General features: G+C 44.9%; 2 protein-coding genes across 3 annotated transcripts; both read left to right on the plus strand.

The window, feature by feature from the left end:
- The first annotated feature begins 307 nt into the window (after positions 1-307).
- Positions 308-16,857, plus strand: gcn1 (GCN1 activator of EIF2AK4). 2 transcript variants are annotated; one of them, XM_057031770.1, is made up of 57 exons: positions 308-363; positions 1,282-1,384; positions 1,481-1,544; positions 1,660-1,791; positions 1,911-2,019; positions 2,099-2,197; positions 2,334-2,468; positions 2,590-2,767; positions 2,848-2,922; positions 3,071-3,199; positions 3,297-3,347; positions 3,433-3,531; positions 3,626-3,799; positions 4,083-4,235; positions 4,329-4,421; positions 4,497-4,572; positions 4,669-4,831; positions 4,949-5,138; positions 5,215-5,339; positions 5,515-5,693; positions 5,804-5,897; positions 5,971-6,084; positions 6,165-6,363; positions 6,447-6,599; positions 6,870-7,051; positions 7,264-7,344; positions 7,441-7,584; positions 7,733-7,857; positions 7,950-8,139; positions 8,223-8,293; positions 8,403-8,568; positions 8,661-8,855; positions 8,946-9,192; positions 9,350-9,471; positions 9,618-9,732; positions 10,214-10,393; positions 10,577-10,797; positions 10,878-10,946; positions 11,030-11,168; positions 11,244-11,440; positions 11,564-11,706; positions 11,785-11,902; positions 11,977-12,192; positions 12,307-12,471; positions 12,620-12,781; positions 12,868-12,960; positions 13,040-13,183; positions 13,272-13,541; positions 13,644-13,757; positions 13,903-14,133; positions 14,207-14,400; positions 14,769-14,883; positions 15,158-15,254; positions 15,510-15,658; positions 15,804-15,911; positions 16,057-16,278; positions 16,357-16,857. In XM_057031770.1, exons 1-57 carry the CDS (start codon positions 346-348, stop codon positions 16,480-16,482), a joined length of 8,016 nt encoding a protein of 2,671 aa, XP_056887750.1. In that variant the 5' UTR covers positions 308-345; the 3' UTR covers positions 16,483-16,857. The 2 variants fall into 2 exon arrangements, with proteins under 2 accessions (XP_056887750.1, XP_056887751.1); XM_057031771.1 differs by having other exon boundaries at positions 323-363; positions 4,672-4,831.
- Positions 16,858-17,438: 581 nt separating this feature from the next.
- rab35b (RAB35, member RAS oncogene family b) lies at positions 17,439-22,773 on the plus strand. The gene is made up of 6 exons (XM_057031823.1): positions 17,439-17,750; positions 19,462-19,512; positions 19,601-19,724; positions 20,638-20,762; positions 20,861-20,985; positions 21,075-22,773. The coding sequence occupies exons 1-6, from the start codon at positions 17,699-17,701 to the stop codon at positions 21,201-21,203; spliced, it is 606 nt and encodes a 201-aa protein (XP_056887803.1). The 5' UTR covers positions 17,439-17,698; the 3' UTR covers positions 21,204-22,773.
- The last annotated feature ends 24 nt before the right edge of the window (positions 22,774-22,797 follow it).

Genomic DNA, 22,797 nt, shown 5'->3' on the forward strand with positions numbered 1-22,797 from the left:
TTTTTGATTCACAAAATATGGTTGGAAAACAATGGTAAACCAACAATCTTGGAATCATTCATCCGTAAACTTAATAGTCTTTAGGAGACCTTTTACACTCTTAAAGTCTTTATCATCTTTACAAAAACATTATGATGCAGGTTTTGTGTCCTCAGGCGGAAAACATCTTTCAGGAAAGTGGGAACCCATGTGAAAAACCTGGTAGGTCAGAAAACCCAAGGACGCTGCTCAGAAAATGCATCAAGCGGCGTCTCAAACGTATTCCGGTTGCCTAGGAAACGCCTCTTGGTGACTTTTGAACCGGAAGTAGAATAAAGAAGTTCTTCCTGCAGCTTGGCCGGCAAGATGGCAGCAGACACGCAGGTCGGTGTGGTTATATTATAACACTACATTATCCGCTTCGAGAAATTGAGTCGAGCATCGGTGGCTGCACGTTTGCGCTGCCAGGATTGTAAATCCAAATATGTTTTGGTGTTTTGTGCCATTTAACGACAAGTCTCGGCAGAACTCAACTATCAGGGTCCGGCTGTTAGCGTTGTGCTACGTAGCCTTCGTGTGATTTCATGGTAGAGACGCTGATGAGGCTAATGGGAAGGGCTGGCTCGGACTTTTTTCTGCCCGCACTCACGAAAAGCTTCGCCTTTCTTTGTGTAACGTCTTTAAAATAACTGAAAACGAATTTGCACCAATTGTCAGAGGTTTCATTTTGTACCAGGTATGGAAGTTAATGCTGGATGTTTTCCACCACGCCTTCTACTGTGATTTCATTGAGTGGCTAAATTGATGGTGGTTTTAAGTTACCCTGTTGATTTATTTACTCAGGTTTTGCCCTTTGGCTAATAAAGTTCAAACAGCTTCACAACTGTGGCTTGGTTATTTTTCAAAATGTATTGATTTTTTTTTTTTAACCAGAGACTTTTCAATGGGAACGTGATACAAATCAATCACAATATAACACCATACATTTAAACAATATAGCAGATTAATAACGAACATCTAATAGAAAATGCATTCTCTAATGAAAGGGTTATAAAGTAATCTATGTTGTAGTGGTATAAGAAAGCATTTTTTTTTAAATTTATAATTGTTTAAATCCTTGAGAGGTGCACCTTGCAAGGTGCATGATTAAAATATCTATATAACTTAACTTATAAGTTTTCTTCCACGTAGTCTTGTTTCTTCAAACTATCGGGAGACATCTCTAAATTATTGTAAGGCGTGTATTTATCTGTTCTTCAATTAAAGCCAGCTAAGTCTTTAATAATAAATGTAACTCTTTAGGTTTCAGATACACTGAAGAAATTTTCTGTAAAAGTGACTACAGCCAGTGTGAAGGAACGTAAGGAAATATTTGCAGAACTGAGACAATGCATCAAGGGCAGAGGTGAGAGATTTTTGATTCAGTCAGTTTTCTACACATTTCTGCTTAATTCATCTGGTGTATTGCTGGATCTGAAATTTCTTCAAATATCCCTTTTAGAATTACCAGAACCAGCTATCAGAGGTTTATGCAAGCTCTTCTGCCTCACCCCACACAGATACAGGTGGGTGTGTACTGCAAATATGTTGCATACAGAATGACTAATGCAAAGGATATGGATTTTAAAATGAAAACAAAGTTCCAATGTAGCAAAACTGAAGCATGTGTTTGTTCTTCAGGGATGCTGCATCACGCCGAGAGCCCCTCTCTGTTATTGGCCAGCTGGCTGAGACGCAGCCTGAAATCCTAGTCACCAGCCTCCTCCACTGCCTGCTGAATTGTGGAGTCATCAGCAAAAGTGGAGTGCCGGGGTACACGTCTCAGCTTTATATTCTCTTTTGAAAGATTATCTCAAAGGATTTCAGTAGTACTATTGTAAAATATGCTCTCATTGTGATTGTGCTCTTCCATTTGTTTGTTATATTTGCAGTAAAAGCTCTGGCTCTGCTGCATTTGTTGGCCTATCGTGGACCTGCCTTTTGACCTCAAGAGTGTTTTCTGCTCCAGAAAAAAGAGAAGGAACTCTGTGGAAGAAAATGGTCAGTAAAGGGGTTTACTGTACCACATCGGGGTTAAGTATTAAGGTTGTTACTATCAACTTGTCTGTTGTTATTTTAGGTGGAGGTCCAGAGCCTTCTTGCTGCTGAGGTGCTTGGCGGGGCCAAGACCAAAGCTCAAAAGTCGATCCTGAAAAATTTCAATCACCTTTGGAAGCAAGTGAGTACAAAACATCACTTCACAGAAATGTAAACGGGACCTAATCTTACTATTAGACTTTGCACTAGTCAAGAAGACTATTATTTGAATGGTAATAGAATCTGGCTAAATTAAATGTTTTTTGTTTTGTTTCCAGAATCCTGGACTGGTGGATCAGTACATCAGCACGCTGTTGAGTCTGGACCAGAGCCCAACCACTCTGATCATGTTAGGGATGTGTTTAGACTTCTGCACTGTTCAGAAAGACAAAGCTACAATCGAAAAACACAAAGTAAGTTTTGAAGTTTGAAATCATTTTTAAGTTCAATATTTATATTACTGTACAACTTTATCAAAAACAAATATTTGAGGGTTATCTATGGCCACCTTAAATGTTCTCATTTGGTTTCCAGAGTTTCCTAATGGACCTGTACCTGAAGTCGGTCCTTATGAGCAAAACAAAACCTCAGCAGCATGTTTTGGACAAAAGTGGCTGCCTGTTACGTCACGTGTCGCACTCAGAGTTCAAGGAGTTGCTGCTCCCTACCCTGCAGAAGACAATGCTCCGCAGTCCTGAGAATGCGATGCAGAGTGAGAAAAGAGATTGTGTCATTACTCACCAGTCTGAATGTCTTAAGCAATGGATTAAATTCTTTCTCATCTTTCTCCAGCTGTTTCCTACTTGCTGTCTGCTGTAACTCTTGACCTCAGCCAGTATGCAATGGATATCGGAAAGGCAATCGCAGGTAAGACTTGAGTGGGCTTTTAATCAATGTGTGGTTATGTAGGTCCAGAAGTCAAATGTTTCATCCACATTGAGCTGTTGCAAAAGAGGATACTGCTGACGGATTGCTATCAGAGACGTGCTTATTTAATGGGAGCTGTGTGTCTCAGGTCAACTGAAAGCTAATAATGCACAGCTAATGGAGGAAGCAGTCCAGGCCATGCAGAACCTTGTGCAGCAGTGCAGTGACCCATCAGCTGTGAAAGATGTCGTCTCCCACCTGTTCAAAATCCTTGCAGGTGAACAAATCACTCAGTTGTTATCATAAACCTCTGGAATCATGTCTTAGAAATGCTGTTTAGGCTAGCTCTTTTAAATCTGGATTGTTGTGCGCAGGCTCTGAGGGGAAGCTTACTGTTGTTGCACAAAAGATGAGCGTACTATCAGGTAGGAGACCTTTTACACTCTTAACTGGTTGCTGCCCACAAGACATTATTGTCATTTTCAGTCTGAGAATTTTCTTTTATTCTAGGAATTGCCAGTTGCAGTCACCATGCTGTCTCAGGAACCTCGAGTCAAAGTCTCAGCTCTGCAGTCACAGTGATGTTCATCCCTTTTTTACAACAGGAAGGTATCATCCCTTTGTCCTTTCCAGTAGGCAGTGAAATGATGAGATACTTATGTCTGATGTACCAGCTCAATGCTCTTTTTATTCTGTTGTTTAGTCCATGAGGGTACTTTGGTGCACGCAGTGTTTGTGCTCTCTCAGTGGAGTAATCGTCTCACAGTGGAAGTTCCTACGGCTCTGCTCGATTGGTTTAAAAAAGCTTTTACCCTGAAGACGTCCACTTCGCTTGTTCGACATGCCTACTTTCAGGCAATGCTGGGGGCCTTCAAAGGTCAGTCATGTTAGATAAATATCCAGATTTATTTAAGTCCTCTACATAAATATAATTATGAGTTACTTTACTCAAGCATTTACATTTGTTACTACTTTAAATTTTCAGTCTACTGCATTTTGTTGGCAGGTATAGTATTTTAACAAAGTGTTTGTGGAATGTTTAATATTATCTTTCTCCTTTTTTCTCAAAATAAAATGTAATAGTTTTACGTATTACATAAGTAGTTGTACAGTATATGCTATTAAGTAAATCCTATTAACCTGATATATACTGGTTTTAGGTGACACACTGGCCCAGGCCTCAGACTTCACACCTTTGTTCCTTCAAACTCTGGAAAAAGCTGTGGCACAAAATTCTCAGCATGCTTTGCTCGCTGAAGGGGTGGCAGCTTCCGTTCTCCTGAGTCGACTGGCGATGTTGGAGACCCAGACAGGTGACGCTGTACTTTCTAGACTCACTTTACTTCCTCTTCCAATGTGTTGAAGAACACAGTGAATATGTGATGTTTTGCTTTGTCTTTCTACAGAATCAAAGTTCTCCAGCTTTTGGAACCTGATATTAGATGAGAAAAAGCCTCTATTCACCACTGAGAAGTTCCTTTCCCAGGCAAATGATGAAAGTGGGGAAATATATTGTATTTTCATTAGATGCTTTCATTTTGAAGACATTGGTGACGTTTTTACTCTGTCTCTAGCTCTCCTCACAGTTTTGATGCTGTGTGAAAGGCTCTTCTTGGACCATGCTCACCGCTTTAACAGCAACAAGGCCAAGTGAGAGAGAATTATTTAAACTGTGCAAACATTATGAACAACTCACTATTTTCCTTACTTAAGTAAGCTGTTTAATTTCCCACCATACCTTTTCAGCAGGATGTATCACTATGCCACAGTGGCGATTCTTCTGTCTCGGAGCTGGCGTGTGAGAAAGAAGGCGCAACAGACAGTCAGAAAACTGTTGTCCTCACTGGGTGGTTCCAGTTTTGCCTATGGCCTTCTGGGAGAACTCCGTGTGGTTGTCAACAAACACAAAGTACAAGAGAAAGAAAAATAAGCATTATAACATATATTTAACATTATAATTTTAACAAGTACCATATCCCACAACGTTCTCCTGTCCAGCCTGACTCTGTGCCTTGAACTTTTAAAGGTTTTGCCTCAAGAAGCTCTGCTGTCAGACTCGGGGGAGTTGACCGATCTGGGCCGCAGCTACATCCCCCCTCGTGTCCTGCTGGAGGCTCTATATGTTATCTGCTCCACCGCCAGCCAATGGGGTGATCCTACTGAAGCGGAGAATTTGGCCATGGAGATCCTCATCATCACTCATCACCCATCTATTGGTATTACACTAAACACTCTTTCCTTGGCACAGACTCCTCATTCGCAAACATTAACAGTTACCTTCATCGTTCTTAGTTGTAGCTCGCCGTGGTCTCTGGACCGTTCTCCTCCACTCCATGAACTTAAAAGCTGAGGAATTCATAGAGAAGAATCTGGAGGCCATCCTGCCACATCTGCTGGAGGTCAATGCTGACAACCAGGTCTGAAATCAACACAATATTTTGTATTAAGAATTTACATTTGATTGATATACAGGCATTTCTTGCAAAAAAGGATGTAGAAATTGGAGACTATCAAGTAGGCCCTGTCGTTCTGCTTATGCTGATGTTTTACAGGTGTTACCTGGATGTTTAATGATCATGTTTTACTCCACAGGCGGTGAAAAATGCAGTCGGGGCCCTTTCCGGCCTCTCTCCAAACAAGCTGCTACCACACATAATCAGTCATATTATCAAAGGCCTTTCCCAACCAGCTCTTGTCCAGGTCACCAATCAGGAGTATGCCATCATGCTAACACCTGAAGGACAGCTGTATGACAAAAGTGTTATCCAGAGGTAACAATCGGCCTCCTCCCTCATTGCAGGCTGCTGAAATCACAAGGAATCATTGATTTTATTTTGGCTCTACATTTACCATGTGCCTTCTGCCTTTACGCATGCTGCAGTGCTCAGAAGGAAAGCACCAATAAAGCCAACATGAAGAGAGAGAATAAGGCCTACTCCTACAAGGAGCAGATTATTGAAATGGAGTTACAGGAGGTAAAGTCCTTCACATTGTTAGTTAGCGGGAAATATGTGTGAAACTTGTTTTTTATTTTACGTGATTCTGTAGGAGCTGAAGAAGAAAAAAGGCATCAAAGAGGAGCTGCAGCTAACAAGCAAACAGAAGGAAATGATGCAAGCCCAGCTGGAAAAGGAGGCTGTCATTCGCAAGAAGCTTCAGGGGGTAGCTAATGAAGCCATATAAAAATACAATTGAATGGAAGCTTTTTTCCCAAGTAGGTTGTAACTTGCTTTTGTCATCAGCTGGTTGTGGAGGTGCTGAGCGCGGTGGGCCTGCTGGAAGCCATTCTGATTGAAAATCCACCACAGCTCTCCAAGGAGCTTCCTGCTGTCCTCCAAGTCCTAATGCCCCTCCTCCATTCCCCTCTGGCCTCTCCACACATCAAACAGGTCTTCTTAGACATTGGCTTGTACCTCATGCCCAGACACCTTCATCATTTAGGTACATGTAGGCTTTATGTAGTTCAATAACAAAGACACTATGGATCGTGTTTCCCATTTTAAGTCTTGTTTTTCTTTTTCCAGCTGTGCTTGTTGGGCATGTGACATTGCGGTTGCTGAAACCTGCATGCGATCTCGATGAAGCCTGGGAGCAGGAGGACCTGGACGCAGCTGCGCTACGGACCATTCTACTCCTGCACAACCACACTGTTCCCCAGAGAGAGATCAAAACGAGCGGTGAGCAGACGGGGCCAAGCTTTTCTTGTTTCCTAGGAAATAAGGGATATAAAACAGATTTCATATGGGATCGTGTCTTGATCAATCATAGTTTAAATATTTAGGCAATGTACCAAAGAATTGAAACCTGACCAATGTACAAAAACATCTTGGTGAACTTGAATTGACAAATGTTAATTTTTTTAGCTCCAGATGTAAATTAAGCCTTTATTTTATGTTAAGACATAATTTTTCTTTTTATGTCATAATTTTTCTTTTTTCCCTCCTTAGACATTGCTCCACTTTCTGCCCCTGCTTTCTCCTTCTGTTTCCCTCTCCTCAATGCCAAACTCCGAGAGTCATCGGGCAGCACTGAGGAGATGGAAAACATGATGATCAGGGCTTTGCAAATCGTCATGGAACACTGCAAGCTTCGCGCCAGCACGGACGCTCTCGACTTTAATATAGATGAGGTAAACTTAAACCTTTATGTATCTTTCAGTCAAGACTAGTTTAATTGAGGGCTGGCCTGCTTCAGTAATTCATATCAATGGTCCAATATGAACTTTTGCGGTGTGATTGCACCAGTAGATTCAGGCTGCATCTGATACAACAGTTTTTGTCTTGGGTAGCTGCTACTACCATTTGAATCTTGGATAAAGACAATGATGCTTCCCTGTTTCAGAATGGACCAGAGCTGCTCCCACGTGTCAACATGTTTTTGCTTCTAAAAAGTGTTATTTCTACAGCAACCCCTCGACTTCAGGTATTTTTTTTACTATAGGATTACGGAATGTTTGATTGTCTCTAGCTACACCAGTGACAGAATTCTTTCTGATGAGAGAGGTTTGGTGTTCCTCAGGTTTTGGCATCGCAGTGCCTGACAGCATTGTGTGCCAGTGCTGGGGGAGGAGATGGCTGTACTGTGGCAGAGCAGCCAGAGATCGACGTCCTACTTGATGCCCTGCTTTCAGCTTGCTTTTCTGTTCGAGATGCTGCCCTGAGGGTGAGTTGGTTTACTATGTCCTACAGTAAATGTGTATACTACTAAAAAAGGCACCACATGGTAGAGTAGTTATTATTGAAAATTAAACCTGTACTGCAGGTGTATCCCTGTTAGGTTTGTTCTCACCACCCTGCCTGTCTTTGTTCAGGGATTGTTGGAGATGGAGTTTGCCTTGCCCACAGACAGCACAGAGGCTAGTGGGCTTAGCTTGTTGCGCAGGCTTTGGGTTGCCAGGTTTGATGTTGAGGAAGAGGCTCAAGGATTGGCAGAAAAGTATGTGGCTTGTGGTTCCTTGTGCAATAATTGTTTATTTAGATCCATAATTTCAATAATTAAATTTAGACTAATTCTTTACTATCCCCTAGATTGTGGGAGTCTCTGGGTTTAGAGCTGGTCCCTGAGCTTTGTTCCCTGCTGATTGGAGACGTCACCCACCATGAGGAGGCCATCCGATCTGCCAGTGCAGAAGCTCTGTCAACTGCTGTGTCCAGTTACACAGACCAGTCTGCCAGTGTTCTCAGCCAGCTCACTCAGCTCTACCACCAGAAACTCTATGTGAGAACTCCAAGATGTTCAAATCACATTAAGCAGTCTGGAAATACAGAACCTGCAGTATGACCTTGTTTTTTTAAATTTAGAGACCACCTCCTGTGCTTGATGCCCTGGGCAGAGTAGTATCTGAAGCCCCACCTGACCAGTGGGAGGCCAGGTAAATCCTGATGTTTGATATGTTCTGAATTTATATTTATCAGTATATGAGTATTAAAACTTCAAAATTATAGCATTTCTATGTATTGAACTTTATCCCACTTTTTCAGATGTGGCATTGCTTTGGCTTTGAATAAGCTGTCCCAGTACTTGGAAGAGTCACAGGTCACCCCGCTCTTTCTGTTTTTTGTCCCCGATGCTCTGAATGACCGCCACGCCGAGGTGCGACGCTGTATGCTCGATGCTGCCCTCTCTGCATTAAACACGCATGGAAAGGTTTGTGCCCTTCCCCTCCCCCACCCCTTATATATGTGAGTTATATTTTGCTGTATGCACAGATGGTTTCAAGTGTTCTTTGTATGTCACAGGACAATGTGAGCTCACTGCTGCCAGTCTTTGAAGAGTTTCTTAAAAACGCTCCTCAGGATGCCAGCTATGATTCTGTACGTCAGAGCGTGGTGATTCTCATGGGCTCTTTGGCTAAACATTTGGATAAAAATGACCCTAAGGTTAAACCCATTGTGGCCAAGCTTATTACTGCACTCTCAACACCTTCACAGCAAGTAAGAAAGACTAAGACTAATTATCTCACCTTATTAAACAGTTACAGAGTCAGCCTTTGGAACCTCACCGTTTGATGTCCCTCCACCCAGGTTCAGGAGTCTGTAGCCAGCTGTTTGCCTCCACTAGTGCCTGCAATTAAAGAAGATGCTGCGGGGATTGTGAAAAACCTGCTGCAGCTGCTGCTGGAGAGTGACAAGTATGCAGAAAGGAAAGGAGCAGCGTATGGTTTAGCTGGTCTGGTCAAAGGTCTTGGCATCTTGTCACTTAAACAACAGGAAATCATGACCACACTGACTGATGCCATTCAAGACAAGAAGAACTTCAGGAGAAGGGAAGGTTGGTTTGTTCAGTCACCTGATCTTTAGAGTTAGTGTTAGACCGTGCCATTTGATGAAACTATTATGAGCTTTGACAATAAGACAAGTCATCTTTTTTCCAGAGGAGTAAGCAGACATATTTATGGTGGATTGATCAACCAATTGTGTCCTTCCAGGAGCGCTGTTTGCATTTGAGATGCTGTGCAACATGTTGGGGAAGCTTTTCGAGCCATACGTTGTCCACGTGTTGCCACACCTCCTGCTCTGCTTTGGGGATGGAAACCCCTATGTGAGAGAGGTCAGCGGATTTGATGTCCCACTAAATTTCACAGTCTTTTAACATGTCTGTACCAAAAACATCCACATATTCAGAAGTTCTGGTGCTGATCTCTCCGACCTGTCTTGGATCACTTCTCTAATTCGGGTGTGGTTCTTAACTACCAGGCTGCAGATGACTGTGCTAAGGCTGTGATGCGGAACTTGAGTGCCCACGGTGTGAAGCTGGTTCTTCCTTCGTTGTTGGTGGCCCTGGAAGAAGAGTCTTGGAGAACTAAAGCAGGCAAGTTTTCAGTTAAGGCGCACCGTATTAAAAGGCGCAGTCTCAGTTACGGTGCCATTTCTGTATTTAACACATACATAAGGCGCACCAGATTATATGGTGCGGGCATGGTAAAACATGCATGCTGGCGTGTATTTACCAATGTCCTCACGTTATTTTTTGATCAATCCTCATCCACAAATCCATCAAAGTCCTTATCTTCTATATCCAAAATGAACTAAATGAATCCGAAATGGCTTTTGCAAAAGCCGAAGAGAATTTAAAGATTTTGGAACTCGGTGCACACATGAGGCGCCCTGTCCATTTTGCAGAAATTTTAAGACTCTTAAGTCCGCCTTATGGTCAGGAAATTATGGTAATTTCATAATTGGCGCTTTATGATCACTATGTTTTTGGTAACACTTATTCAATATTAAGATGGTCAAACGACAAAATTACTTTTATTTATCTCATTTCATGAATTTTCTACTCTGTCCTCCAGGCTCAGTGGAGCTGCTGGGTGCAATGGCTTTCTGCGCTCCCAAGCAATTGTCCTCCTGCCTGCCCAGCATTGTACCCAAGTTAACAGAGGTGCTGACTGACTCCCACGTGAAAGTACAGAATGCTGGACAACAAGCCCTCCGACAGATTGGCTCTGTTATCCGCAATCCAGAAATCCTGGGTAAGTAAGCTGAGAGGAGTTAACCTGGGACTTAATTTGTTCAAGATTCTTAAGAGTCAAAGTTTAACAGCTCAGGCTTCAGTTAAAATTAGATGGAATTTTTATCCTTGAACTAAAATACATGAAATAAATGTTCAGCCACTGTTCTGTGTTTTGACACCATCGTCTTCCCTCCCCTTTCAGCAATCACACCCATCCTCCTTGATGCTCTCACGGAGCCATCCAGGAAAACACAGACATGCCTTCAAACACTGCTAGACACCAAATTTGTCCACTTTATTGACGCCCCCTCCTTGGCCCTCATCATGCCCATTGTGCAGAGAGCTTTCCAGGATCGATCTACTGACACTCGTAAGATGGCTGCTCAGATCATCGGTAACATGTACTCCCTCACTGACCAGAAGGTATCCAGTATTGCTTAAATATTCAAGTTACCTTATTGAGAATTTTTTCCTTGCTGTAATATTCTGTTGGCGATGTGCAGGATTTGTCCCCGTACCTGCCCAGTGTTATTCCCGGACTAAAGGCTTCACTGTTGGACCCCGTGCCTGAGGTGGGTTAATATTTGAAGCAGTGATAGTTGAAGGTAATTTAGGTGGTTGAAAATGAGGACATTTGTGTGTGTGTCTCATGCAGGTCCGTACAGTGTCAGCCAAAGCACTGGGTGCCATGGTGAAAGGAATGGGTGAGACCTGCTTTGATGACCTGTTACCCTGGCTCATGGAGACACTCGCCTCTGAACAGAGCTCTGTGGATCGCTCTGGAGCTGCTCAAGGTTACTGTGCTTCTACACTCAGGCAAGAGATTGCCTGATTTCATCAGACATAACACAGATTGTTTATGTCTTCAGGTCTGGCTGAGGTAATGGCTGGACTGGGAGTGGAGAAGCTTGACAAGCTGATGCCAGATGTGGTGCAAACAGCCAGCAAGGTGGATATCGCATCCCATGTGAGAGATGGGTACATAATGATGTTCATCTACCTTCCTCTCACCTTTGGAGACAAGTTTACTCCCTATGTCGGGCCCATTATCCCCTGCATTCTTAAGGTACAGCCACCACCATTACGTTTTTCTGGATTTTTGCAACTGTAGAAATATTTTAGACCATATTATTTTATGAATACAATCAAGAGAACCATTCACTTTGACCCTGTCTTTATCACCCATTAGGCTCTTGCAGATGAAAATGAGTACGTGAGAGACACAGCGCTGCGTGCCGGCCAGCGTATCATCAGCATGTATGCAGAGACAGCAATTGCACTGCTGCTTCCTGAGCTGGAACAGGGCCTGTTTGACGACCTGTGGAGAATCAGGTCAGATTTATACGCATGCTAGCACAATTATGGCTAAATAAACGCCACTCGAAAGCTTGACTCTTTGTTGTTTTACAGGTTCAGTTCTGTGCAACTGCTTGGAGATCTGCTGTTCCATATCTCTGGAGTGACTGGAAAGATGACTACAGAGACGGCGTCAGAAGATGATAACTTTGGAACTGCAGCATCAAATAAAGTATAATGCTTGAGTAATATTTTTATTGATTATCTCAGGAGCACTGTTGTCTGACCTTTGTCTTTTTGCTCTAGGCTATCATTGGAGCTCTGGGTGCTGAACGCCGTAATCGTGTCCTCTCTGGCCTCTATATGGGCCGTTCAGACACTCAGCTGGTAGTTCGACAAGCTTCCCTCCACGTGTGGAAGATCGTAGTTTCCAACACCCCCAGAACTCTTCGTGAGATCCTCCCAACGCTCTTCACTCTGCTGCTGGGCTTTTTGGCTTCCACCTGTCCTGATAAGAGAACGGTACCTCTCCTGCAGTGCATAAAAATTTATAGAATATAAATGATTTGTATCATTTTTTAAAAGAGCTCTGTTGCTGTAAAAGTACTTTTGCCAATGCTTTGATTGTTTCTTCAGATTGCGGCTCGTACTCTTGGAGATCTGGTGAGAAAACTGGGAGAAAAGATTCTCCCAGAAATTATTCCCATCTTGGAGGATGGACTGCGCTCTGACAAGAGTGACGAGAGGCAGGGAGTCTGCATCGGGCTCAGCGAGATCATGAAATCCACCAGCAAAGATGCAGTAAGTAGTTTTGGCACAGTACTAAAGTGATATTAGAACTATATCATGAAACGTTTTGCCATTACCCTGAAATCCCTGACAGACTTTTGATAATCCATTTCAGTAACCAGTCAAATCTCAGCATTAACATCTTCATGTGTTTTTACAGGTGCTGGTCTTCTCAGAGTCCCTACTCCCCACAGTAAGAAAGGCTCTGTGTGACCCTCTGGAGGAGGTGAGAGAGGCTGCAGCCAAAACCTTCGAGCAGCTTCACGCAACCATCGGTCATCAGGCCCTGGATGACATCCTGCCCAATCTGCTCAAACAGCTGGTGAGGCGACAGAACAGCGACAAAAGGTTTAGCAGCACTGAAATGTTGTAATCCTGCCCTTTTATTTACTGAGTTTCTATTGTCAGGATGACAAGGAGACAGCTGAGTTTGCCTTGGACGGCCTGAAGCAGGTCATGGCTGTAAAGAGTCGCTCTGTGCTGCCTTATCTGGTTCCAAAGGTAAAATATCCAGTTTTTCTTTCCTCATTCTGGGACCCAACAGCAAGCCAAATATAACAGTTCTCTCTGAATGATGTAGCTCACCGCTCCTCCCGTCAGCACGAGCGTGCTGGCCTTCCTGTCTGCTGTGGCTGGAGATGCACTGACGCGCCACCTCGGGGTCATCCTGCCTGCTCTGCTCTCCTCCCTGAAAGAGAAACTAGGAACAGAGGATGAAGCTCAAGTAACACCACCTGTCCTTTTTTAAGCATCTACAGCTGTTTGTGCTTGAGTCTGTGGTGCTAATCAGAATTTCCCTGTGTTACCTTCAGGAACTGTGCAGCTGTCAAACAGTGATCCTCTCCGTCGAGGACGAAGTGGGCCAGAGGATCATCATTGAGGACCTGCTGGAGGCCACGCGCGGTGCCGATCCCGGGCTCAGACAGGCTGCAGTCACAATCCTTAATGCCTACTTTGCTCGCACGCGCCTGGACTACAGCATCCACACTCGCAGCCTGCTGTCAGGCCTCATCCGCCTCCTCAATGACTCAAATCCTGATGTCCTGTCTCAGAGCTGGGACACCATCAGCTCCATTACCAAGGTGTGCTGACGTCCAGATGGGGTTGAGGCTACTACACACATGGGATGAAAAGCAAACAGCAGTAATGTTATCATCATCTGCCTCTAAATATTCTTTTGTTAGAAACTTGATGCGAGCAGCCAGCTAGCTCTGATTGACGACCTTCATCGGGACATTCGATCTGCAGCCGCCGATGTCAAGGGTCAGCACCTGCCTGGTTTCTGTCTGCCCAAAAAGGTAATGTTCCTCCTTTGTACAGGAAACCGGGGAAGAATATGCCAGAACATGATGGTTCAGTCTGTTTAGGTTTGGTTTTCTTCGTGCTTGCAAATAATAACCCCATAGATACAGTAGTCAAAAGCTCTCTCCTGTCTTTCCACAGGGTGTGACCTGTATTCTTCCAGTTTTGAGAGAGGGGGTCCTCACCGGCAGCCCTGAGCAGAAGGAGGAGGCTGCTAAAGCCCTGGGAGCGGTCATCAAACTGACCTCCCCTGAGGCGCTACGGCCGTCTGTGATCAACATCACTGGGCCTCTCATTCGAATCCTGGGAGACCGTTTTACGTGGATGGTGAAAACCGCCCTGCTTGAGACTCTTACACTGCTGCTGGCAAAGGTCTGTACTTGCAAGTGTGAGGTTTCAGTGGCTGCACTTTTATCTGATGCTTCAACCCGTCTTCCCTCTGCAGGTGGGTATCGCTCTGAAGCCCTTCCTGCCTCAGCTGCAAACCACCTTCTTGAAAGCTCTGCAGGATTCCAGCCGTGCGGTGAGGCTGAGGGCTGCAGAGGCTCTGGGCCAGTTGGTTTCCATCCACACCAAGGTGGACCCTCTCTTCAGCGAGCAGCTGTCTGCCATCCGAAATGCAGAGGATTCAGGAGTCAGGTGAGCAGCCGGGTTCATCTTTAACTTTAGTAATTCTGGATCTGATAAGTATTGATAAGGTCCTACTGATAGATGGCATAAAGTTACTAATATTTTGAGTTTTTGAGTCTTAAAGATTAAAATGTATAAACAACATGTTTGGTCCAGAAAGCTATTATTTCTTCATTTACCCCTGGCCACCAGGGGGCGCACAATGATCAAATTCTGTCTTTACTCGTGTCCTACTGCATGCTGTCTGCATCTTTAATAATAAAACCGAGATGATATGAAGCCATTATTCACACAGTTTGAAAACTCTGATACTGATTACAAGAATTTTATTTTGTAGTTTTGTAAGTAAAGTCTTGTGCTTATTACCCGTCTTCCAGGGAAACTATGCTCCAAGCCTTAAGGTTTGTCATCCAGGGGGCCGGGTCAAAGGTGGACCCAGCCATCCGCAAGAACATCACTACTACATTACTCAGCATGCTGGGACATGACGAGGTATGACAGGAGGAGCAAGTGCCCTCAGGGGGCGAATATAATTGATTCCTGGGTTTCCCAAGGGTCATTCTGCCGCATACCTTGGAAACATTTTTAAAAAAAATGATAAATGGTAAATTAAATTGCTGGTAAAATGCTAAATTGCTGAGTTGTTCAATGTTGAAGCCCTCTGTGGTTACACCAGAAGTAAATGGAAGCAAGTGGTTTTCTAAAAATGTGCTTTTTATCTTTGAACATTGGAATGAATGTGCATGTATTATGTGCATGTGCTCAGGATGCAACGCGTATGGCTTCAGCAGGCTGCATCGGTGAGCTGTGTGCCTTCCAGTCAGAAGAGGAGTTGAAGAATGTGCTACTTCAACACCTCTTGGGTCAGTGATTACATGCATCTATCACATATCAGTAGTTCCCCTTTCATTTTACAGGCCTTAACAAAGTTAATGTAAACTTTACGATATTAAAACTATATATTAACTACACCCTTAATATCATTTGATAACAAAATATAAATGCTGTTATTCATATTAGACTTAATTTACTAGATAAAAATTAATATCAGTGATCATTTAGCTGGTTAACGACACTTGTGATTACACATAAAGATGAATATGGTGTCTCCCTCTCAGCGGACGTGTCAGGTGTTGACTGGATGGTTCGTCATGGTCGTAGCATGGCCCTGGCGATAGCTCTCAAGTCTGCTCCTGAGAAGCTGTGTGGGAAGGAATACTGCGATTCTGTGACCGAAACCGTTTTGGTTAACGCTACCGCTGACAGGGTGAGAAGATGAGTTGTTTATAGAGATATTCTCACTACTGTTGTTAACAGAAATGCCTTCCTGATGAGAATTTAAAGGCCATACAATTGACGCTAACGCTTGATTTCCAGGTAGCTAGTTTCTAACAACATCCATGTTGTTCCAGATTCCCATTGCCACCAGTGGGATCAGAGCGATGGGATACCTGATGAGGCATCATCTCAGGGCTCAAGAGCTCAGCGTGAACCAGCGCATCATCACGCAGTTTGTCAAGGTAAAGCGGGAACAGCGGATGGTCACATTCACTCAGGCTAGTTTTGGTTAAAATCCCTTGTTTTGTAGTTGTAGGGAAATCTGGTATCGGGTGAATATCTGCATTTTCCGTGTCCCTTGACTTCTCTGGTTCCCTTCCCCCGCAGTGTCTTCAGAACCAGTCCAGCGACATCAGACTGGTAGCGGAGCGGGTACTGTGGTGGGTGTGGAGTGACCCACAGACCCCCCCTCTGGAGGTGGGCCTGGTGAAGCCCCTGATAAAGAGTTTGCTGGACAACACCAAAGACAAGAACACCAGCGTCCGCGCTCAGAGCGAACACACCATCGTCAACCTGCTCAAGCTCCGCCAGGGAGAAGAAATCATGCAGGTCAGAATCTGAACTAACCGCCGTGGCTTTATTGGGCCCTCGATGTCATAATTGATCCAATTTTGAACTGTTCTGCAGAGCGTTATTGCCATTCTGGACTCCACCAGTATTGAGCTGCTATCAGAATGTCACCGCCGCTCCCTGAAGAAAATCGCCAGCCTGCCGGACTCCAATGAAGTGATTGATGACACCATCCTAACATGATGAGCCGGGACCGATCTATAAGACCATGTCTGCAGCTGGAGGACCCCACACACTCGCTACTATGTGGCTGAGACACAACCCCCATTCATTTCCCCTCTCAATCACAATTGGAGTGGCCTTCAGGTCATTTTTTTAAGCTTTTATTTCAGGTTCCTTTGTAATGACGATTAGTTGTGTTTTTCCAATATTTTGCTGTTTTATCTAATTATTTTCAACCATTTGACCACAGTACTGGTAAAAAAAAACAACCCAAACTTGTCTTTTTAAATTTTATTTGGATTTCGTGTGAGGGTTGATTTGGGGGTGAAATGAAAATAAATCTCTTGTCTCTGACACAGTTGTAAAAAGGCAAAAACCAATAAAAATATTTCATAATGTTGTGTGTGTTTCTTCAGAGTGGGTTCAGTGGGACGTATGGGCATTGCTGTCCTTAGTTTTAAAGGGAAATGTCTCCTGTACATTATGTAGACTAATAAAACATAATTAGTGGCATAGAAGATGTGATGAAGAGAATTGGGAATCAAAACTCTGAACCTGAGCTGTTTCCCCTCCATAATATGTCAGAAATAGATTTTAAAATAGTGTTGAAGTGGTAAGAGTTCATTTTAATGTGATCAACCTCATTTCAAACTTTATTTCACAGGTGAAAATAACACGTCTGCGTTCTGAATATCAAGCAGTTGAGCTTATATGTCCATGAGTCCAAACATACAGTAGCTGGACCGGTTCTGTCAATGGCCTTTATTTGCATTTGAGCAGAAATGCATGAGCTGGAAATCGTTATAACTTACTTTAGAATTTACTGAAAGATACTGAAAGGAGAAAAGGGAGATGTTTCGCAGTATTTTGACGATCCTGGGGGATCCTGTCAGACTGGTGGAGACTCTTGCCGTCCTCGGAGTTTCATCAATGGGCTGGGACGGCTGCGCCGTGGCCGGAGCCTGCGCAGTGGGGCCCGGCCAGAGCTGGGTGCAGCTCCACCACAGAAGGAAGCGGAGTTTCCGGCTGTTTGCAGCGGAGGGAGCGCATTGCTGACGCCGCGGAACCCCGTGAAAAACGCCGCCGGCTCGGGTGGCTCACAATTTCTAGCGCCTGGTAGTGATTGATTTCTCTTATATCCGGGGGCTGGTGAGTTTTTACCTACGAACCGAGGAGGTCGGACGGCAAACGGTGAAAAGAAGCGGCACAAGGCGGGGGTGAGCCACCAGCTACCGGCATGGCCAGGGACTACGATTACCTCTTCAAGCTGCTCATCATCGGGGATAGCGGTAAGGCGACGCTGGGGATGTCAACGGGAAGTGGGCCTGTCGCCTATTTTGTTTGTTTTGTTTTGTTTTACTGGAGAAATACGGCTATGTCTCAACGCCCCCGGCTCTTTCTTGGTTTTCAAGGCACATTGTTGTTCGTTTTCATGAGATTAAAGCGGGATCATTGCAACGTCCACCTCCGCCATATTCTGTGGCGCTGACAGGGCGGAGGTGGTGTGTCCGGGCTGGGTGTATTAGCCGCTCAGGCCGGATATCTCCCTCAGATCTGCAGCATTTATCTCTTGAATACCTTCTGGTTTTGTGTGTCGCAGCACCTTTCGATCTGTGCAGTAAAAGAGCGACTGTTGCCGAAACAACCTTCGAGAACCTCCATATTTCTCGCATTTGGCCTCTGGTTATCTTTGGTTAGCAACGATAGCTAGCTGGAAGTTTGGGTATGCGGCTAACGCTAGCTGAGCAGCTAGGATTCATTTAAAAGCAACTGGGGCTAAATTCTACCGCAGTTTGGGCTCGTGATTTAGGTTTCTTTCACGATAAAGAATCGACCACCATTCCGGGCTAAATTTGTTGGAAGTATTGTGTTTTTTTAAGCCACGGCTCGTGGAAAACATTGCCCTTTAGTTAGTAGCCACTCTAATGGCTTTAGCTGCCGGCAGAATTGACGAGGTTCAAAAGCTTACTGTGTAGTTGCATCACTGTATGACTTGATTTTTCTTTTTTTTAGAACCCACTCATAACTCATTAACCAACTTTATACGTAGGTAGATGCATAATTCTGCCAATTGTAGTTGTAAAAACTTCTATGCATCTCCACCCTTTTGCAAGAGCATGTCTTCAGCTCTTTATGGCCAGTAATGTTTGCCTTCATTGACAGTTTGGATCCTGGCACTACCCCATCAGCTGTCTGCTTATTGTAGAGGCCGAAGCAGCACAGCGAGCCTTTCACTGTCCTTCAGAGACAGAAAGGACCAGTGTCTGGCTCAGCTGCACCACAAATGTATATGACTGCCTGTCATACGTCACAGGTATTATTTAGGGAGATGTTGTAAACTCTCACCCACCAAGAGATGGTGATCAGACGGCAGGGAGGGAAGTCTGAATGCAGTTATTGTTACTTGAACAAATCTCCATGTGCTTTGAGTCTGGAGGGTCATTTGCTTGGTAAAGAACAAAAAAAAAAACACCACAATGGATGGGCTGCAGGTTGGGTTCCACCCCCCAGGCTGGTTTACAGAATTCTCATACGCTCGGTTGCGTGTCATTTTATATCTCAATATTATGCCTGGTCATTTTAGCATCCTGTGCAGAGCCACCTATCCCCTTGCTTCTGTGACAGGAGCCTTTGCAGCTGCTGCACTTTGTTCTGCTGCGGTGACGAAGCCTCAGTAGGTTTCAGCAGCATCGTGGATGTGGAAGCTGAAACCTTGCGCCACCCCGTTACCTCTGTAACAGGTTTGCGTATGTTGAGTTTAGGAAAACGGTTTACAACAGTCGTTTTAGCTGGTGTGTCGTTGGAGGGTGTCGGGTTGTTTTTCTCGTGGGAAGAAACTAAAAGAGTGGATTATTATTGGATGGACACGCAAACAAACCTCAACATATTTGTCCCCACACGGTTATCTCCAGCCTGAAACTATTACGCCTTATGTAATACACTAACACAGTTATTCTGGGAACCTCTAAAACAACTCGTGTTCTTATTTTTGTCACACAGGAGTCGGGAAGAGCAGTCTCCTCCTGAGATTTGCAGACAACACGTTTTCAGGTGAGCCGCTCCCGCTGCAGGTACCAGAGCGTCATTTCACACCTTTTCTGCCGCATGTCGCTGACCAGGAGTTTGTGTCGGGCTGCAGGTAGCTACATCACCACTATCGGCGTAGACTTCAAGATCCGGACGGTGGAAATTAACGGGGAGAAGGTGAAGCTGCAGATCTGGGACACAGCAGGGCAGGAGCGCTTCCGCACCATCACCTCCACGTTAGTACAACAGCACCCACACGCAGACACAGTTGTGCAGTTTGTCTTGGAATCACTTTAAAATCTCTGCACCCGTTACCTTTAATAGATCTTACCAGTAAGTCTGTTGTTGGCATGTTTGTCTCGAACTAATTGGTTAGTAGAACTGTAATACTTGAACAGTGGAGGAATTCTATGAGCTGTGCTGATAAAACCACGGGCTGAAGACACTCGTGTCACTTGAAGAGTCCTGCCAAAGATTTATTTGTGCTAAGATTTATTGATGGGATTAGAAATTGGGTCTATTCAGGTGTGGTGTGATGACCTGGGCTGTGTTTCCATAGCAACATAGTGCCGATGGTGATGGGGAAAACCTTCCTGTGCGTTTCTCAGCTTGTCATGTAAAGTGAGGTCAAAGTCAGGTGCTAAAAATGAACGATGGTGTGACGGTTGAAGGACACCAAAGTTGAGCTGCAGAACTGAGCGAACCCAAAAAAAAGCTGCTGATGTTTGATAAAACTAAACGAGCCCAATGATGCGGCCTGTAACCCCTGCGTTGTCGTCACAGTCGGGTGACGTGGTTCAGTCCTCGATGTTCCGGCGTCTCTGTTCGGGCCCAGTTTACACGGACAGCAGGTTGGCATAAACATGCAGCTGTGGAGGCCGATGAAGGTGTCGGAGCCATGTGACCCTGACCCTCCCAGCCCATCTGTGACTGCCCAGTGTGAGCCAGCACAGCGCCTCATTAGCTCCTTAATGGATCTATGAGTTTAGGGGCAGCGAGCCGCTCGGTCCTGCTCGGTCCTGCTCAGTCAGCCTCTGACCCCCCAGGCTTCTCTCTCTCCTGTGTTTGCTTACAAAGGAGCAGAACATTCTGTACTTATTTGGAATATTAGCATAATATCTTCACGCTCTCGTCTCTTTGCATTTGCAGGTATTACAGGGGGACGCACGGGGTCATCGTGGTGTATGACGTCACCAGCGCAGAGTCCTTCGTCAACGTCAAACGATGGTTGCACGAAATCAATCAGAACTGCGACGACGTGTGTCGAATATTAGGTGAGCGTGCGTCTTCGTCGGCTCCCGTCACGTGCATTTTAAGCAGCGTTCGCTCCAGCTTAGTGACGCGTGGTCGTGGTTCTTTCCTCAACTCGCAGTGGGAAACAAAAACGACGACCCCAACTCCAAGGTGGTCGAGACGACGGACGCGCAGAAGTTCGCGGAGCAGATGGGAATCAACCTTTTTGAGACGAGCGCGAAGGAGAACCTCAACGTTGAAGAGGTATCTAAGAGTAGATTTGACTTGAGGATTAACAGACGGCTGCTTTTGACATCGCCACAGTAACCACGCGTTGTTGTCTCTGCCTGCAGATGTTCAACTGCATCACAGAGCTGGTGCTAAGAGCTAAGAAGGAAGTGTTAGCCAAGCAGCAGCAGCAGCAACAGAACGACGTGGTCAAACTCACCCGGAACAGTAAACGAAAGAAAAAGTGCTGCTAGCAAACAGGGAAGCCATCCTCAAAAAGCAAAAAAAAAGAGGCTTTTTCATCACGCACGCATACTTGGAAGATGGGACTCGGTTCATCTAAATTAAAGAAACAGATAAAGATTTATTAAATATACTTTAAGAGAAAAAAATAAATGAATAAACGGAGAAAAAAAAAGTGTCCCTTTTGGACCGACGAATCTTCGAGATTAAAAAAGAAAATATTGTACAGATTTTATTAGGTCAGATCAAGTTTTATTTGGAAATTCATCCATGTGAGCTGGTCGTCTCTTTCCGGTTCTAGTCCCCGTCGTCTCCCACCACCCGTCGTCTCCTCCTCATTCCACTGCTGCACACGACGGGACGTTCCAAGTCGAGACTCTGTGCCTGCTGAGAAGGGGGGCTCGCCTTCCTCTGGATTTATCTCTGTGGTTTTTTAACGTTAGCCCGGGGGGTTGTTTGGTTATTTTGGGATGCGTTTTGGGCGTCCGGGCCGAGGTCTCGCCCCCGCTTTAAGCTCGGACACCTGACGCCACAGCCCCCGCTCACGAACTGCTCGGTTTTGTTTTGTTTGACTGGACGGGGAGAGAAATCCCACAGATACGATACTGATTGGTAGACGTGCTTAGACAGACCTGGTTCTTGACTTTTTTGCCAATTTTCCCCTCTAACCTGTAGTAGTGCTGAGCCAACAGTGTTTGATTTTATGTTCTTTTTTTATTATTATTATTCGTGGCAAAGCATTTCCAAATCCCTCCCGATCCCCGAGACTCTTCACTGCAGTCTCACCCACTTTGCTTTTTAACCCCTTCCTCCACTTTTTTAAACAACGATACTGCCAATAACGACATCGTGGTCTCGGAGGCACATCTCACTGGACCGTTGCCACGCTGGCCTCTGCTCGACGGTGAAGTCGAGTCCTCGGGGCCGCCCTCCTTCCCTCGCTCGGCACCGTTTCCTCACATATCAGCGGCGGACTCGCCTCCTTCGAGGAGCCACGCGGAGGCTCGTGGACTCATAGACCGGCTTCAAATCCACAAAGGGACTGTTTTGTTCCAGCATGTGTGTGTTTGAAGGCGATTGTTCCAGCCGGTGCCATGTTCCAACCCTCAGAATCATGTTTCTTTTTCTTCTTCTCTGCTTGTCTCTGGTGCGGCGTGTTTTTTGGCGTGGGACTGCAGTGGTTTCAGGATGGTGCCGCAGCAGCCGAAGCATCGTGCAGCAACTCTTACTGGTGTTTTATCTTTCTTTGCTTTGAATTGGGAGAGTAACTGGAGGCTGCCGACTCCAGCTGCCGGTTTGGGATTCCCGTCTGACCTTTGGGGGGGGGGGGGGGGATCGGATCTCGCACCCTTTATGATTTGTACTCATTAGGTGTATGTACATATAAATATATTTGTGTGTTTATATTCAGCGTAGGACACACACATGAAGGAGCGCACGTGTCAGACATGCCTGTGCGCTCTGGTCCAAACACCTGTCAGCTGTGGTTTGCTGTACACTGGAGATAGAAAAAACAACAATGTACTATTCATTTTTCCCCTCATGAATTTAACCAGTAATAAACATTTTATGGATTCATTATTTGGCACGGCAGCTCGTTTTTCA

Source organism: Takifugu flavidus, chromosome 5, assembly GCF_003711565.1.
Source record: "Takifugu flavidus isolate HTHZ2018 chromosome 5, ASM371156v2, whole genome shotgun sequence".
Taxonomy (NCBI): domain Eukaryota; kingdom Metazoa; phylum Chordata; class Actinopteri; order Tetraodontiformes; family Tetraodontidae; genus Takifugu; species Takifugu flavidus.

Excerpts from the sequence above, each read along its gene's own strand:
- gcn1 (XM_057031770.1), top strand. Across the intron at positions 2,768-2,847 it reads TCCTGAGAATGCGATGCAGA|CTGTTTCCTACTTGCTGTCT; the intron begins GTGAGAAAAGAG and ends ATCTTTCTCCAG. Across the intron at positions 14,884-15,157 it reads GCATGCTGGGACATGACGAG|GATGCAACGCGTATGGCTTC; the intron begins GTATGACAGGAG and ends GCATGTGCTCAG.
- rab35b (XM_057031823.1), top strand. The coding sequence starts at position 17,699 with ATGGCCAGGGACTACGATTACCTCTTCAAGCTGCTCATCATCGGGGAT. Across the intron at positions 19,513-19,600 it reads TGCAGACAACACGTTTTCAG|GTAGCTACATCACCACTATC; the intron begins GTGAGCCGCTCC and ends GTCGGGCTGCAG. Across the intron at positions 20,986-21,074 it reads AGAACCTCAACGTTGAAGAG|ATGTTCAACTGCATCACAGA; the intron begins GTATCTAAGAGT and ends CTCTGCCTGCAG.